The sequence below is a fragment of the Squalius cephalus genome (assembly GCF_949319135.1).
Source record: "Squalius cephalus genome assembly, chromosome: 21".
Taxonomy (NCBI): Eukaryota; Metazoa; Chordata; class Actinopteri; order Cypriniformes; family Leuciscidae; genus Squalius; species Squalius cephalus.
In genome coordinates this window covers 6,046,375-6,065,005 of record NC_137142.1, presented here as the reverse complement: position 1 = coordinate 6,065,005, position 18,631 = coordinate 6,046,375, and the positions used below count along the sequence as shown (strand labels likewise).

The 18,631-nt window shown below is 37.7% G+C and overlaps 1 protein-coding gene across 9 annotated transcripts in view; it reads left to right on the top strand.

Moving 5' to 3' along the window:
• The window catches only part of cul9 (cullin 9), a 44,562-nt gene that overhangs the window by 3,823 nt on the left and 22,108 nt on the right, over window positions 1–18,631 (top strand). For 4 of the 9 annotated variants that reach the window (XM_079854624.1, XM_079854623.1, XM_079854628.1 and 1 more), the window contains 12 exons: window positions 3,633–3,787; window positions 5,621–6,217; window positions 7,529–7,978; window positions 8,891–9,290; window positions 13,021–13,213; window positions 14,081–14,282; window positions 15,686–15,876; window positions 15,965–16,161; window positions 16,347–16,584; window positions 17,170–17,275; window positions 17,353–17,580; window positions 17,878–17,968. In XM_079854624.1, coding sequence (XP_079710750.1) covers window positions 3,633–3,787; window positions 5,621–6,217; window positions 7,529–7,978; window positions 8,891–9,290; window positions 13,021–13,213; window positions 14,081–14,282; window positions 15,686–15,876; window positions 15,965–16,161; window positions 16,347–16,584; window positions 17,170–17,275; window positions 17,353–17,580; window positions 17,878–17,968 — 3,048 coding nt within the window. Of the gene's footprint in view, window positions 1–3,632; window positions 3,788–5,620; window positions 6,218–7,528; window positions 7,979–8,890; window positions 9,291–13,020; window positions 13,214–14,080; window positions 14,283–15,685; window positions 15,877–15,961; window positions 16,162–16,346; window positions 16,585–17,169; window positions 17,276–17,352; window positions 17,581–17,877; window positions 17,969–18,631 lie in introns of all 9 variants that reach the window. The other 5 variants (XM_079854627.1, XM_079854625.1, XM_079854630.1 and 2 more) reach the window with 2 other exon arrangements.

Genomic DNA, 18,631 nt, shown 5'->3' with positions numbered 1-18,631 from the left:
TCTTTTCGCTCTACGGGTTTGAAACATTTGCATGTGTTGCTCTCCCGCACTCATGTGCATATGGATTGTATTGAATGTTGCGCAAAGCCTAAGGTGAACCCTTAAGTAAAGACTCTGTATTGACTTTAGACCACAGCAGAAGTGATGAAGCCACAGATTGCCGTCAGTGTGTGAGATATTGGGTATTGTGAGTCATCAGTGAAGGGCAGAGACAGTTGGCTGTGTCACAGCGCTCTCTGCATTCCCTGTCGGCAGTGTCTAAAAGGACCCTACAGGGCTAGATGAGATGAATCTGTATTTTTCTGCATGGGTTCGATTGAACTCTTTTGTCATGCTCAAACATTTTGAGAAAGCTTCTGTTTTAGAGCTATGTCTAAAAGTAGAACCCAAAACTAGTGATGTTAATAAATTAGGCTATACAACTTAGAGTGGCAAAGTCTGATGTTGTTTTTACTATGATTTTTTTAATAATTCCTTTTTTGAAAGGGGAAATGTTGTAATGGACCCCTTGTGAAAGGGGGCTTTCCAGTTCCTCCTCTCATTCCGTTCACTCTTATTCACAGGATATACTTATTCATCTCTAGTTCCTCTGAATAGGGTGAGGCATTTGTGTGATTCACTGCTCCACAAGGAGGAGACCACAGGCATGTGGCTCTGGCTCATGTTAAGCCGGGTTCTCCCTGTACATGTGATCAGTAACACAATATTCATGAGATATTAGCCATATTTGTATATGTATAGGTTCCTCTGTATATGTGTGTGTGTATTCCCTAGTATATTTCCTGTCTGTCATTGATTGGAAAAAAGGTTGTCCCACCCCAGAATCCAGGATAGTGGTTGAGCAAGAATTTGGATTGCCAGACCCGTCAAATAAACAGAGCAATGTTTAGATAGCGCTGTTTTTTACACACTACAGTTTCCTAATGATAGGATATAGTACTAGTTACTATAGTAGTACTATGCTATTAGTACTATACTATACTATATACTATATTACTATGACTAGTGGCCCACATTATTTCTTGTACAGAGTAGAATTTTAAGGCAGTAGCGGTAATACAGTGCTCTGTTTTATACACTACTGAAGCTTTGCAGACTTAAGCAGAACTTACATGAAGGTGCTTTGACTCTGTTTTTGCAGAAAGGGGTTTCTGAGAAGAGTGAATCAGCACAATAGTTGCTGCTCAGTTGTTTTGCTGTGGGTGAGATGTGGATGTTTTTCTGTTATTTGTCTGACTAATATGTTTTGCGTATAATACCTATCTTTTATCCAGTTACTTAACACCAGTCAAACCTCTTGAAGAAATGTTAATATTTAGTATTAGAAAAGACTATATTTACTATTTACTTGGGGTGTGACGAGACATTTATCTCACGAGACAAGACGAGACACGAGATTGAGTTCACGAGAACGAGACGAGATTTTGCACTATTTTATTGAAATCCCCGATGACAAAATTCATGACTGGAAAAATATTTTGCAGGTGCATTTTGAAATGTTTTAACTAACCATCTTGTGATGAATGTCATTTCGGTATGAATTATCAAATGCATTGAAAAACGACAATATACAAGCACTGTAAAAGCTTTTGCCGCAAACTCAACTGACTGGCTTTTCTTCTGAATGATTTCTGTATGTTTGTCTAAATAAGTCTCTCAGAAAGTCTTAAAATGACTGGTTTGATGTTATAATCTGTGTGTATTCATTTTCTCAAACATTTATTCACTTTAGCATGTAAGTTGTATGTGGGATTGTCCCGCATTATAAGTGTGAGACCTGTGGGAATGATTAAAATTATGCGCAATAACCGCGCCGAAATTCGAGCCCTGACACACTGCACAACAGTGGTAAAAAAAAAAAAAAGTAAGGCCTTTTTTCAAGTTCACCCATCAGATGAAACAGCCGGGGGTGGGCGATATACGAACGGACATGATTAAATAGTAGAAATTTGTTAACCGGTAGAGATTTTGGAATTTGGACTATCGTCTCTATCACGGTTACGCTCATGTGACATTGAAATGCTGCACGATCACGAAAGCTTAACGTTTACAAGTGATTTTTAAACCATTGAAGCGCAATTAGCTGTGAAAGAGAACTTATTTCACTATGTGTGTGTGTGCTGTCAGAGATGCTGTTTCTCAGCGCTGTCTGAGAGACGTGCACATGAAGCCGCTGCTCAAAGCGCGAGAGAACTGAACTGAGTGCTTTTTGCCGTCTAATTGGGCTTGAACGGTTAAATTCACATACCTATGTGTCAAAATGACCATGTATTTGCAAGTAAACAGTCATTTAGGCTATGTCTTACGTAATTAGTTGAGAAAGAACTGAGAAATTGATAGAGAACAACGCACAAGTATATTGGATCCGTGCTGCTGAACTTAAAGTGACAGTGTCCAAATTTACCTGCTGTCATTATTAATGCTAATCAAACAACAAAAAAGAAAGTTTCTCACTGCTCTTAACAATCACTTTGGTTAATTGTAATAAGAATAAATGTATATTTAATTTACACAGTTAAGAGACTATGCATTGTTTTTTATACATTTGATTAGGCTACTTTATAGTCTACATTTTATGTAGCCTAGCCCTAGTATTTCTTATTGTAAGGGCTTGAGTTTTTTTAGGTAGGTCTATTTAATTTAGCTCTGTTTACTTGTCTTCAATAAGATTGAGAGTTTTTTAGGCTAGTATTGTTTTTCTTTAAATTATATTGAAAATGGTGATAAGAATTATGAAATTTCAATGGTATAAAAATTTTGATATCATAACCTTAAAGTAAAAAAATATATACGATTTGGTCATATCGCCCACCCCTAAGCCCGACCATGTGTAAATCAAATATTCAAGCTTTATCCTTTTTTTCCATGAAAATATGAAAGATCTCTTTTTTTGCCTCTTTGTTTTTAAATGGAGAAAACAATGGTTAAAAATGACTCAGTGTCCCAGACTAAAGTGTCACACACATTTTGTTTTTCTTCAAACACACTGAAATTGCTTTCTTTTGTTTTTGGCACTTTATTCTCTTGATGTGCATTTTTAGATTTGCAAAAAAGTTTCTGTGAATTGCCTCTGATTGTTACAGGCTTATGATTGTTCCATTTGGCATATGGTGCTTTAAACTCCATTGCTTTTGATATGTTGTTGATTATTAATGAGATCACTTACACTATAACAATAAGAATGAAAGTTCAGTAGTTAGTTTGAGACCTTCTTTAAGAAACTCGGTTGCCAAATTAAAACCGGATTACTATCATTGTGATGTTTCATATACTACATAAAGTAGGAGAGAGGCCGCACTATGCATAAATAATTATTCGCAAATAAAAGTATATTTATGCATAGTGCGGCCTCTCTCCTACTTTATGCATTCTAATTATCCAGGCCAGCACTCTTAAAGTTTAATAATATATGCATTGAGTGAAGCCTTCTCCTATCCTCACTTACTTGATATTTCATATACTCTAATGGGTATTCAGGGATTTGATTCCCAGAGAATGATTGCATTTATAAAATGTATACTTGTTATGCAGTGTTAGTCGCTTTGGATAAAAGTGTCTGCCAAATGTGTAATAAGTAAATAAAGACATTGTTGTGTGCATTGTTGATAAGGATGCTATTGTTTGACTTTCAGGGAGTCGTGCCTATGTGCTCCTGTCCCTCAGCCAGCAGGATGGCATCGAGCAGCACATGGACTTTGATAACCGCTACACCCTGCTGGAGCTTTTTGCAGAAACCACCTCCTCTGAGGAGCATGGCATCTCCTTTGAGGGCATCCATCTTCCCCAGGTGCTCATCTTCCTTTCCACTCTCGTCTGAAATATTTCCAAAACCCAGTCAGGTATCTCGTTGTCTGCTGTCTACGTGGACAACTTCCTTGTCAGGCAGCATCCTAACCGAAATTGATTCATCATTGGCAGCAACTCGTGCGACATGAAATAGCGCTACTTCCATAAAGTGCACGGGATGCAACACACAATTGATTGCAATGGATGCTTTGAGGGAACCTTGCATTTTCCATCAAAGTAAAAGTTTGATCGTTTAACATTTGAGAATTAAGAAATGAACATTAGTATTGTAACTTTACAGTTGTAATGTAAAATGAAATTACTATTATACAAATTCTCTAAATACTATATTATATTTTATTTAAATATTTTTTCAGAAGGGGTGTAAAGGTTCAAATTACTCACGGTTTTAGGGTCACGGTTTCGGTACGGTTCAGTATCCTTACTTGTGGGTCATTGACATTTTTTTTCCCTTTTTTTTTCTGGGTCTATATATTAATTTAAAAATACATAAAAAAATAGCAATTCATGCATACATTGATTACAAACATGAGGTGTATTTTTGAAAATGATACAATTTACTAGGGATGCAACAATACAGTTAGCCCACGGTTCAATACATACCTCGGTTTTTTAACCACGGTTTTCGGTTCGGTTCGGTTCTGACACATAATAGTGTTTTTTTGTTATTCTGTGCTTAGGCAATAGGAACAGTAAGAGGTTAAGGAGAAAAAAATAAAAACGATTTATTGCAATACTCCTTTATTTTACTTAAAAGCTAAGCAAAGTCCACTAGTTCTTAGTGTATTGTATAATATACAATTAACACTGACATCTCTTTACCTCAGAGCGTCCGTTAACTGAATGTCACCTGAAAATCCGATAACATCAGCAATTTTCATTCAAGCAGCTGATTTCTGTGAATGAATGTAAAACTAAATGTATATTGCAGCACAGGGTGAAGTCAGTATATACATTAACGACGATTTGAGACAAATAAATGTACATTTAATGTAAAACTATATAGATGGCATTCTGTGGCGCGGCAGGATTTTGAACACGGTCCTGAGCCGAAAGGCGCCGACGGTGTGTGTAGCGCTACGTACACTCATAGAGAATAATGTTTTCGAATTTAAAAGACGTGGCGCTGCGCGTCCGGTGTGCGACCCCTTTAAATTGACCATTTCAAATAAACATATTTGTGCCTTCAGACAGTGATATTGGGTGATGGCGCCGCAGATGTGCAGTCATGTTGGAAGTGTCTCCGTTTGAGTAGGCTACACGTGTAAAACAATGCTTGCACACAGTTATTTTTATTGTTTACCGTTTTTTTTTCCTCGGCACTATACTCAACGGCAAAACCGAAATGTCCCCACACCACGGATTTGAAAGACGCCGGCGCTTCCTCGTACTGTAGCCTCACTTCACCGCCGCTCGCCATGTTAAAGTGTGGAATGATGGTTAAGCGCCCCCTAAATTTAGAGCATATTGAATATTTACTCGCGGGGAATTTCCTTATCAGCTTGTAGACTTACAGGCACACACAAACAGTCAATTCGGAGAGAAATAAAACGCACATAAATTATTTAAACGTAAAACCGAAAAAACCGCAATTCACAAGCGCGTATTGAACCGTGGATGTCGTACCGAACGGTTCAATATTATATTGAGAATTGTGGCATCCCTACAATTTACTGATATTATAATGAGGGAAAAGGCCTCAGTGGAATCAAATTAAAAGGAAAAATCTGTATCTTGGAAACTCGTTAGTTCTCATTGACCCTGTACCAATGTTTGTGTGTAACAATGTAACACTTGGGTTTGTCTATTTTAGATTCCTGGCAAGCTGCTCTTCTCTCTGGTGAAGCGTTACTTGTGCGTCACATCATTGATGGACAAGCTCAACACTGCAGGGGTGGATTCCTCCTCTGAGCGCCAGGAGGTCGGCCCCTCCTCCTCCTCATCTTCCTCCTCCACGGCAGCCTACCAATCAGAGCATGCGCGTGTGCAGCGGGAGTTCGAGTTCACCATGGCCATGGCCAACCTCATCTCAGAGCTGGTGCGTGTCATGGGCTGGGACCGCAACCGGCAGCTGCCCTTCACCTCCATGAGCTCAAGCCGAGGGCTGGAGGAAATCAGTAATGAAATCCAGAAACACCCCATCCGCTCCATCTTTCAGCCACGCTTCTCCGCTTCGCCCTCCATCATGGTCACTACAGCAATGGCTGCGGTCACGCCACCAAAGAAGAAGAAAACCACAAATGGTTTCAAGACACGTTCTGACTTCACTTCACGTTCAGCATACGTGGAGTATGTGCAGGACAATCTGAAGAGTGGCATGATGGTCCGTATGCTGGAGGACTATGAGGAGGTCAGTGCCGGGGATGAAGGAGAGTTTCGCTACAGTAATGACGGCTCACCGCCGGTCCAGGTTAGTGCTGTGTGAAAGCATGAAGCTCAATATCAGACACTTCATGTTTAACTCTTGTTTTCCTTTATATAGTTTAATGTTGAAAATGGTTCTATGAGTTTCACTAAAATTAGAACTGTGCATTATTAGGAGCTGTTCACACAGAACATGTTTTTGCATTTCACTATGGTACTTTTCCGTTGTTTTTATCATTTGCATTAAGACCGGTGGTTCTCAACCAGTTTGAACCAGCGTCCTATTCATAATTTTAGGTCCACCATCAAATAAAATGTGGGCTATCTGTATTCCTCGGATACCAATGTTGATTATTATTCTGTTTATAATAATTATAATTAATAATAATTATAATTAAATATATATAATATGATAAAAAAGCATGACTGGACAGATGGAATATCATTATCATTTGTCTCCCATGTATTATCATATTGTTTCCCCAATAGAAATTATATTTATGCATGTTAAACAAATAAAGCCATAAAATTTAAGTCAAACTTTAATTAGATTGCCTATCACACACAGCAGACAATCAGCAAACAGTATGCATTATTATGAATGATTCCTATAGAAAACAAAAGCAAGATAAATAAGAGAAGGATTTACCTTAAATCTCTGGTTTGTTTAATCTGGACGCCAAGATGCATTTGCAAGTCCAGTTCAAACTGGCAGGTTTTACACCCCTCTGTGTCTCATTTCCAAGGCCTCTCCCCCTGGAGGCCACATTTGTCAGCCGCATATGTTTTCGAGGTTGTCTTATTTCACAAAACAAACCATTATAAAAATCACTCTTCTTCCTTGTGAGTCGTAACGAAGTTCGAGTCGTTTTCTTTTTTAGTTTGAAATGTAAAGGCCCTTTCATACTGAGCGCGATTAAACGGCGCGACTTTAAGGCAACAACTCTCATAAAAAAATTTCTAAACACTCAAATAATGACAAAAAAATATAGTTTTCAGGCTGGACCAGCGAATGTGCGTGTGCAGTCCTAAGCGCATGCTCTCAGTCAATATCTAATCAACCCTGTATTAATGCTTGAACTTCCACATTCATGAAGCTCAAGTTCAACCATTCAACCCTGGTACCGAAGTTAACGTAACTTGCGCAAAAAATAGAGCAAGGCATGAGTTGCAAAAACTGCAAACCTCATAAAATTTATAGAAAATAAAAACGCTCATATAATATTTACCTTTTAGTCTGCCATCAGCATTATCTGATGTTGAAGCACCTCCTTTTACTGTCCATTTGCTTAGGCTAAAAAGGGCCTGAATTGCTTTTTTATTTTGTTTGAATCCTGTCATGTTTTGGCTTTTGCAGGTGTACTGGAACTCCCTCTCCAGGACCTACTGGGTTCACTGGCATATGATTGAAATTCTGGGTAACGGCAGTGGAGGACCGGCTGAGAAAGAGACGCAGGAAAAGGCCTCCTCCCTCACGGAGACACTCAAACTCACTACAGGTAAGACAGAAGTCAAGGACTCTCACACTCCGCCACATGTTTGTGTTTGCTTTATATGTGTATCCATCTCTTTATACGAGACCATAGTGTTCTCTTCTGTGTTTCTGAACGTGGCAGTGAGTCAGACGTTCTTCTCAAAGCCCCCCGGTGGACTGTACTCATTGCCTTACCTGATGGAGGGCTCTCAGAACGACACCAGCACCCTGAGCCGTGCTGAATGGTGGGAAGTGCTCTTTTTCATCAAGAAGCTGGAACCCAAGCAGCAGCAAGAGATCAACAGCATCCTGCGACAGAGCCTTGATGAACCGGTACTCACTCCCTCTCCTCTGCTCTGCTCTTCACACAGGGTAGAATAGGCTAGTTTTAAGGAGCTGTGAGTGTGTTTACTTGTACTCTGGGTCTAAAATTAAAGTAAATTTACCAGCCATGCTGTTCATAGTCTTTGTAAAAATAAATACAGTACCCTGAGCGTCCCCCTACAAAGGTTTAGGATTTAGAAAATGTTAAAACAAAGACAAATCATCCAAAATGTGAATTTCATGAAGCCTCTCAAAATAATGTCTGGGTCATATTTACCCTTAAATCAAAAGATATAATACATCTATTTTTTTGTGTGTTGTGGTATCTATAATGAAAATTGTCATAAAGCAGCAGTTCTCATTACTGTAATGCAAGCCAACCTCATTTGATTTTTTTAAAAAACAAAGTTTTATTCTAATATGTATTTAGCAAGGACATATTCAATTAATCATAAGTGAAAGACATTTATAATGTTACAAAAATTTAAATTTCAAATAAATGCTGTTCTATTGAACTTTAAAAAAAGTATGCTTTACACAAAAAATAGTGCAACTGTCTTCAACATGGATAATAAGAGATGTTTCCTAAGCAGAAAATCATCATAGAAAAGTTATTTTGAATTATAATATTTACATTGAGTGTTTTTACTATATTTTTGATTAAACAAATGCAGCCTTGGAGAGCGTAAGACTTTTCAGAACATTACAAAATCTTGCCAACCCTAAACGTTTGAACATTACTGTATATTGCATAAATTAATTGTATTATGCATCTGTGTTATCCTTATTTTGTAATTTGGCCATTGGCCACTACCTAGATATCACTATTGGCTATATATAAAATGTTTAAAATTAATTAGGCAATGACTCTAATTCCCTTGTTTCATGCTTTCTCTTCGGCTTGTTCTTGGTATCTGTTAGATGGTAGAGCTTGATGATTCGACTCTCATCCAGCTGTCCCTCACGGGTGAGGTGGCGAGGAAGGTCCTCCACTACCTGAAACAGAGTTTGCAGGCCTCCTGTCTGGGTGACCTGCTCTGCTCCCACACTTTCATCAAGCACTACCTGAGCTGTGGAGGTGCCGGCCTTGAGGATGAGGAAATGCTGATGGACGGCTCGCTTGGAGGACAAGGAGCTTCGTCATCTTCATCGTTATCTTCGGCCACATTATCCTCCTCTTCAGCTTCTTCCTGCATCATGGGCTCTGTGTCCAAGAAAGCTAAGAAAGAGATCCCAGCAGACACAGGCAGTGAGACAGAGAGTGAACTTCCCAGTGAAGATGACACAAAGTATCCCGATGACCTGGAGGAGAAGATGAAAGGCAAGTCTTTGTTTCAAGCCTTTTGGTGTTGCTTTGTTATGGATGTGACTGTTAGTGGAACCTCTCTTTTTTTTTTCATGATGATGAATGTCTGTGAATAGAATATTTGAATATGACAGTATAAACGTGTCCTACTATGGAAATATACCGTTTATGCTGTAGTAGATAGATTTGCCTAAGGCAAACTAAGACTTGCATGGCTCAATGCTTAGGATTTTTATCTATTGGCCAAGTCGAACCAGTGGTTCATATTTTTACTTGCCCTGCCAAAAAAAACATTTATATAAAATTATTTTCATTGTTTTTGACACATGTAACTGTACTCTAATAAATTACGATGGCAAAAGTTAGATGCCAGTGAAATTTCACAATTCTTTGATTCCAGTTTCAATAATGCAACAAAAAATACTAGCCTAACTAAATAAAGTTCAAACATTATTAAACACTCAGTAATAAAATTAGAACAAAAAACAAACAAATTATAACTAATAGTACAAGTAAGGACAATAGAACAAAGATACAAATGAAAAATGTTGCTTAAATCTTTTCAGATTGGTCTAACAGTAGTAGTAAGAAATGCTACAGAAGAAATGCTTTAGGTAAGAAATTGTACAGAAATTGAATAAAGTAATAAAATAGTTTTCACTGTATAAATCAAATATACAATAATCATTATTAAAACTACAAAAGTTATTTAGTCAAGAGTAGTAAGTGACTTTTCTCTGTCTTTTGTTGTTTGATTAAAAGGGACCTATTATGCCCCTTTTTTACCAAATGTAATAAGTCTCAGGTGTCTCCAGAATGTTTCTGTGAAGTTTCAGCTCTAAATACCCACAGCTCATTTATTATAACTATTATAACATCTTGTAAAAGCACTCATTTTTGAGTGGAAGTAAAAACATGCTTGTTTCATCCATGTATCTTTAAATGCAAATGAGCTGCTGCTTCCCGCCCCGGGTCTCCAGAAGCCTTTACATCTCGTGCCTCAGATACTCAATCAAAACCAAACAGACGTTTTAGTTTTTGGCAATCATCTCTAAGTTCTCTTTCACGTGTTATTGCGCTTAAACTGTCAAAAACACACAAAGTTCACATAAACAGTCGGTTATGTCTGTGAATGTAAACAACAAGTAAAGAAATCACATGTGTATATTAGATCTGTGTATTAAAGTGACAGTAGAGTAATATGCAGTACCTACTGCTGTATATGCTCTTAATATGAATATGAAACAAAACAAAATCACTCACTGCTCTTGATTGAATCACTTTAATAGCTTTAATAAGAATACATTTCTTACTTGAATGCTGCTGTTAAATGCTCTGGCGAGGAGATAAACATGGTGGACTGTGTACAGCTCACTGAGGGGTGTATGCTAATAGGAAAGAGTCCGTCAGCAGTCGTGAGCCTAAGCATTTGTGTCGTCACATTGCATAGAAACTGCAAGCGGCTTATTCTGAGACATTGCTTATTATTTATGGGGATGTAAAAAAAGGAGTGGGTGAATTTTGCATGATAGGTCCCCTTTAACGTTGATGACAGAGACAGCAGCAGGTTTATTAGGCTGCTGTCACTTTAAGACCTAATGCACGGATCCAAAATATTGAAGCGCAACCCATTTTATCCCAGCTGTTTATATTCCAATAAGACAAACTGTGTTCACAAGGATACTCGCCAAGACGTTCATTTTGACAATTTTGTGAGTTATATGCATATGATGCAAAAGATGACTCAATTCGTCCTCGTGCTGCCTGATAGATGGTTTTCCCAATCGGGCCAGTGACCATTCCATCTGTTACACCAAACTGTGATCCATCGAATTATGTGACCGCACTGTTGTCACCCTTGCCCTAATCCCAACACTAACCCTAATCCTACCATCACAACATGACGTGCTCTGAAGGCCAAGTATGGTAACCTATACTCTGAATTTGACTTCTTCGTTTAACCCATCCAAGTTAAGAGCATTAGGAGCAGGGAGTAGTGAACACACACACAAACTGTGGACACACACCCAGAGCCCATGGAGCGATTGGGGGTTCGGTGTCTTGCTTAAGGGCACCTCGGTCGTGGGTATTGAGGGTGAAAGAGAGCACTGTTCATTCTGACCTTCGGATTACAAGTCTGACTCTCTATCCATTGCCCCATGACTACAGTGCCTGTTATACGTATACGGTCACATAATTCGTACGTCCTTATTATTGGGCCCTGATTTGTCATTTAGACGCATGCATCTTGATCAATGCTTAAATTAGCACATGCTGTGTAACAATTCCTAAAAATTCAAATTCAGCAGAGGATATTTTTTAAGAATTGACACATCTTAACGAATAGGAGAATTATGTAGGTCCAATGTACCTGACCAATTCATCATCTTGCTCTTGAACGGACAAATTCACACACATTTAATTTAGGTTTTGTTTTAAGTGATCAAACAGTTGAGAAAGAAAACACAGTATGTGTCAGTAAATTGGATCCATGCATTGTCTTAAAGTGGCAGCAGCCTAACACTGTGTCCAACCATACGCGATGCGATAAGATTCCAGCGACAAATAATTTGTCTGTCCACACTAGATGCGACGCGACTGCGAGATGCGTCAAAATCATTCAAAACCCACAGCCAATCAGAACAGCGTGTGGGCGGAGTCTCGCTGCAAGTGCACAGCACCAGAGAATCTTGACGGCAATCACAAGAAAATGATTAAGTAGGCTACATAATCAAATTCACAAATATTACACCATTTAAACATACTAAAAATACTTAAGCTACTGAATTACTAAAACAATCTTTGTCAAAGAATACACTTGTTTGTTCACAGTTTGAACATTCCTTTTTCCATTTGTTTAATTTCAAGATCTGAGGTGAATTATCCATTGTTGCTTTTACAGCTACAAAGCTCGAGCACTAAATGATATTCAAAGTCACATTACACGCTTTTAACATTAAATAAAGCACATAAACAATACCTGAGATTATCATTGCCACACTTTGTGTTTGTTGTTCCAGCGCGACGTCGCAGAAAAATAGAAACCGTTTTTTAAATAGAATCATCTAAAATAGTCGCCGTCGCGGCTGGTTAGGGCAAAAACTCTGATTAACATGGAAAAGATACATTTTATCGTGCGTTGTGCCGCCGCGTCGTGTGTAGTTAGGACACGGTGTAATAATCCGTGCTGTTGTTTTCGTTTTTAATGTTAATCAAACAACAAAGGACAAAGAAGAAATAATTTACTGCTCTTGACTGAATAACTTTTGTAACTTTAATAAGGATTAATCTTTAATTAATTTATACAATGAAGACATGTTGTCTTATTTCACATTTGATTACTTTACCTAAAAACGACTGTTAGACCTACTTGAAAAACATTCCTGAATAGCAATGTTTATTATTTCATTTGTAAATTGTGCTTTTGCTTGTAATTTGATTGTTTGTTCTTATTTTATTACTGATTGTTTACTTGTCTTTAATAATGTTTTATAGGCCTATTTATTTTTGTTAGGCTAGTAATTTTAGCTGTGGCATTGAAATTGGAAAAGAGAATTGTGAATTTTCAGTGGTATCTTAAATGTTGGTGGCATTACTGCCTGATTTTGCAAAAACAGCTTCATAGCTTCTTATCCAGCTCATCTAAGTTTCTTTGTCAAATAATTAATTGGGTAAAAATAGTGCTCAGTATATGTACATTTCTCCCTCTAAACAAGTATTTTTGTTGTGTTGCTGTTCACTGCAGTGTTCAACAGTCCAAAGGTGCAGGGTAAGAAGAGCTGTCTGGAGAAGATGGGGGAGGTGGTGGACATCATGAAGAAGAGCAGCTCTGACTCTGGACTGCAGCTGGCGGGCATGAAATTCATCATTAAGACACTCGAGGAGGAGGGACCTCAGGAGAGAAGCACCCTCAGATCAGACTCGGCACAAACTATCCGGTGGGACTTACAAACCAGAAATACCACTACTCTCAGATCTGTTTTTTTAAATGTATTTTTATTTAATGACTTTAAACTCTTTCTCACAGCACCTTGTATAATATTACAACATAATCCTATACATATTATATTAAATTTTACCATTCATCAAAATTCTTTTTGAGGATAGCACAGCATTACCTAATGAGCTCATGTTTGGAAAGTAATGAGTAGTTTTACTATTGCATTGTAACCGACCACTCGTAGATCACTCCATTTGTTATCCATGAACTGGACCCTTTTCACATTTCCAGGGTTCTCAGAAGCAGAAGTCGTCATAGTTGGGTGAACTTCTATAGCATTGAACAGGAAGCTATACAAATACAATTTTACGTTCCCATTTGCTCCAGTAGCAAAAGGAAAAAATCCATAATAATGATTCCACCTTTACAAATACCATTGTGGTATTGTTAATTTTTTTTCATTGTATTTTAATGCGTAATATAACACTTTTTATTTTATTTTATTTTTTAAAGGTTACACTTTATTTTCAGCTGTCCTCCTTATTACAGTGTAATTATACATTTAAGTACTGAGTATTATTCATTAAGTACATGTACTTACTATAGGGTGAGAAGTAGGGTTCGGTTTAGAGCTAGTTTCATGTATAATTTACGTGTGTGTAATTTACTGTTATTGCTACAGTAACAACATATAACGTGTGACAAGGACACTGTAAAATAAAGCGTTATAATTTTTTTTGGAAAAGGGTAGATTGTCTACATGCAATGCGTAATAAATTACGTTCCATAAACCGTAATGAAAGTTACATTTATTATTAGTTTAGATCACAAAAAGTTTTAAAATAGCTACTTTTTCTTTTTCCAGTGACAAAGTCTTAAAGATGTTGGTAGAGATGATTGGCAGTCAGCCCAAGCAGAACGCTGTGATTGCGCTGCTGCTGACCCGCAGTCTGATGCTGAAATACGAGTGGAGGGTCTCCTTCGCCACAGAGGGCGGTGTGAAAGCCATCCTGTGCTGCATGCAGGAGTATCCGGCCTGTATACACGTGCAGCAGATCGCACTGGCGGTGAGTGGGGATTCTTGTGACGTGTTTATGGCTTTAAGGACATGAGTTATGTTCTTGCTGTGAGAATTTCTTTGTTCATGCAGGCTTTTAGAACTGTGTGTTGACAATAATGAATTATTAATAATGCGCCTCAATGTTTTTGAAAAAGAAACATCTGAAGGAATATGATTGGTTCAAATCATTAATGTTTTAAATCAAATCATTGCTGTTGGAGCTGATGCTGAAAACTCAGGTAAACTGAAAAACTCTGGTAAAGTGAAGCGCTTTGCTAGTGGGTTAATAAACTAGATGCATCTTATATGAGATTATTAAGATATAAAGTAAAAGTAATATTACAACTTAATATTACAACTGCAAAAAAGTACGCAGATGCGCATGTGAACTTGACGTGCTAAGCGTGTAACTCCCGTTGTGGATGTGCTCTTCCCGTGACAGGCAACTAAAGCACAAAGAATTTAAAACATTCTATTACAATAGTGTTCTCATTATAGTGTTATTCATATGGCAGATTTGTCTTGCACTTCTTGCACTTAACTATTTACATGATAAAAAGTGTTTGCCTGTGTTTTATATTTGTTTTCTTTTAATGTTTTTTTTTTTTTTTTTTTTTTTTTTTTTTTCTCCAATTAAAAAATCTGATTCTGAATAAGAAGACTGGTCAACCCCTCACCCCTAGGAAAAAAAAAAAACTTCTTTCTGGAATATAAGTTGCAGTTTTTTAATCATCTGAAACATGCTGCTATAATGCATTTAATGTCGTGCACACATTTGAATTTGTTAAAAAATGTGAGCGGTAGTTTTAGTTTCACTTTAAAGGAATAGTTCACTCAAAAATGGAAAATTAATCCATCCTAGGTGTACACACATTCATGAGAGTTGAGTTCCAGCAGAAGGGTGACCTCTCTGACCTGACGTGTGATGTACATGTAGCGTAAACTTGGGTGAGGATTGACGAACGCGTAAGCACAGAGGATGGAGCAAAACAAAATGTCTGTTACGAATTAGAAATCTTAAAAGAGAACTTTTAAAGAAAAATGTCGGCAGATTTCTATATAATTGAAGATGAGCTACATCATAGGCCACCCTTCCACTGGAACTCGACTCTCTCGATAGTGCTTATAATGTTTGTAAATGCTTCATTTTTATTTCTGAATGTAATAATAAAATGTGACTTATGCACCTATGCTACTTAACTTTTTTTGGGGAAATATTAATAACGGATTTCTTAAGGAACCAGAACCGTTGAGTGGAATCGGAGCCAGAATAATTACTTTCCTTACAATCCTCTTATCTATTTAGCAGAGTCTTTTTGAGGCACATACAGTACACTGCAAATATACCTTTATGGATACAGAAGTATTGAAACTTCGGAGTGATGACGAATATACATTTTTCTCTCCCAGACTCTGAAGGTCATCACAGGTGCCAGTAAACATGACCCCCGCAGTGTGGGTGCATGTCTACCCCTTTCTGAGTCTGGCACTCAGATGATGCTGGAGATTTTTGCAAGCATAGGCTCTGCTACACCGGAAGGTTCCAAAGGTCTCCTGTGTGCCATCCCTTCTGCCATTGACCTCATGCTCGGCACAACGGGGTAAGAGGTTTGAAATTCTGTTTTAGATGTAGCATGACTGACTGAATTGACTGAATTCACGTTAATTTTTCTACTGTGATTTAAGCAGCTGTGGTTTGTCTGTGCGGAATGGGCTGCTGGTCATCATCATGCTGATTTCCAGCCACAAGAGTCTGGCGGAGCAACTAGTCGCCTGCAATGTCAGTGCCACGCTGAAGAAGTGCCTTTCTGCTCAGAATCATCACAGCATGCTAGCCATCATCGCCCTCAACCACATCTCCATGGTCCACAAACTGGAGAAAAAAGGTATCATCATGCATTATTGCAACTGCTTGCTAAATTTAATTGCTTTTGAAAAATCCCAAACCCTGTGATTACCACGGCCGTGTAATAAGCAGTATGTTAATAAAACAAAAACATTGCCTCTTGACTTGGGATACAAATGTTTGTACCTCGTTTTGAATAACATGCAGCATTGTTTGCCTCTGTAGAGTCTCAAGAAGAGCATGACTTTAAAGATACAGAGCTAAAGATGTTGGTGGTGAGTCTGAAGGAAATGCCGGCCACCAAAGAGGTAATACTGACCCTGGAGCAGCTGCTCTGCGACGACGCCTCCCAGCTGGAGGAAGAGAGAAATGAGGTAACTCGCAGCAGAGACACCTTCCAGGACCTCATCCGCCTCCTGGACCAGCACAGAGCGGATCGGGCGGTTCAGCTTTCCATCCTTAGGTGAGCTTTAAAGGTCTTAAACATAAGTAGGTTATAAATAACAGATATTTCAAGCTACTTTGAGGTGGTTGCACTCACAAAAAAACTTGTCTCGGTCATATTTGACCCTAAAATCAAAGATTTTTTATTAAAAATAATTTTTAAAATAAATATATTTTAAATATTTTGCAAAATATCCTAAATAGTGTTTGTCCAATGTGAACGTAAACAGTTGAGAAAGAAAACACGTGTAACAGTATACTGGATCTGTGCTTAGATCTTAAAGTGACAGCAGCCTAATAAACCTACTGACGTCTGTGTGCTTAATGTTAATCAAACAACTGCAAAGGACAAAGAAAATCACTCATTGATCTTGACTGAGTAACTTTTGTAACTTTAAGGATTAATCTATATTTTATAAAAACAATGCAGTGTTTTTGTACATTTGATTACATTATATTTCGATTTCTGTTCATCTGTTATTTCTGCTATTGTTTATATGTTCTTATTTTATTACTGACTGTTTACTTGTCTTTGTATTGTTCTTGATTGTAGTAGTGATATTGCTTTATTTGCCAGTGATAGTAACTCTTTTATATTTCACAGGATTTTGAACAAGTTCTTGGATAACTACCAGGAGGATCTGTTGCCGTGGCATGAGAGTATTGAGCCTTGCCTGTCATCTATGACCGCCTTTGTCAGTGACAGAGAGGTACTTTTCTTACTTAAGCTTTATAAGATCATGATTTCATAATGCTAGTATTTCATTGCGCTTTTTTCCGCATTCAGGTCGTACAGCAGTTCATCCGCTTCTTGTATCGACTTGCCTCTTTGAATAAAGACTATGCTGTTGTGATGTGTCGGCTGGGCACCAAAGAGGCTCTTCTCAAAGCCCTGGACAAACACAGCACCAGCCTCCTCATGGTCACAGAGCTGCGAGACCTGATCACTGACTGTGAGAAGTATGCCAGCCTCTACAAGAAAATGACCACCAGTGTGTTGGCGGGGTGCATACAGGTATAAAGTAGGCCTATTCAAAATTTGATTTTTGCAAAATGTACTAGTTAGTGAATTGCCTGAACAACCAGTCTACCGATTAGACTAAGGAATCCCTATATAATTCCGCTGGTTTACCTGACCTCAAACAGACTTGTTCCTTATGTTAGAAGGCATTTACATAAACAGCATGTTATTACATGGTCAATTCCTAAAACATAATGATGACATGTTTAATGGTTTGTTAGACTATCAGTGTAAATAATAGACATTTGTCTGAGGTTCCTTTAATTACATACTCCATATCTGCATCTTTAGATGGTCCTTGGTCAGATTGAAGAGCATCGTCGCAGCCATCAGCCCATCAATATTCCCTTCTTTGATGTGTTCCTGCGGAACTTGTGCCAAGGTTTGTTCATAAAACATTTGCTGATGTAAAGTGTAGTCATTAAAGGAACCAATAGTTCACCAAAAATGAAAATCATTTATTCACTCATTTACTCACTCTCATGTCTTTCTGAACTTACCTTTTTTTTTTTTTGTCTCCATGAAACACAAGTTAGGCAGAAAGTCAGAGCTGTGTTTTTTTTTATACATGTGACCTGTTTTTATAGTAAGAAAAAAGTGGGCATTAATTTTGTAAAAGCATATTATAGATCTTATTGAAAGATTAATCCATCCAATCTTTTTTTTTTAATAAACATTTTTTTTAAACTCGATTGTCCGGTAAAAAAAAAAAAGACTGCTCTCTTATGTCGGACTTCAATCATCAATCAATCTCAAAGCCTAATCAACAACCAATGGGTAGAACCAAGCCTACTTTTTTTTCTGTAATCTGTTACACACTGATGTATGTCATAATATAGGAGAAAACATCTGTTGATATTTCCGTTTTATCATGAATTACAAGTTTTCTAAAAATCTGAATGTAACTTTGTGTGAGAAATCACATCCACATTGTTGTATAGAAAAGAAATGATCTGACATTTTGCCTAAAATCTGTTTTTGGACATAAATTTTGATATTGTGGAAACAATGATTTTCTTCTTGGCTGATTATATTGATTTAAAAA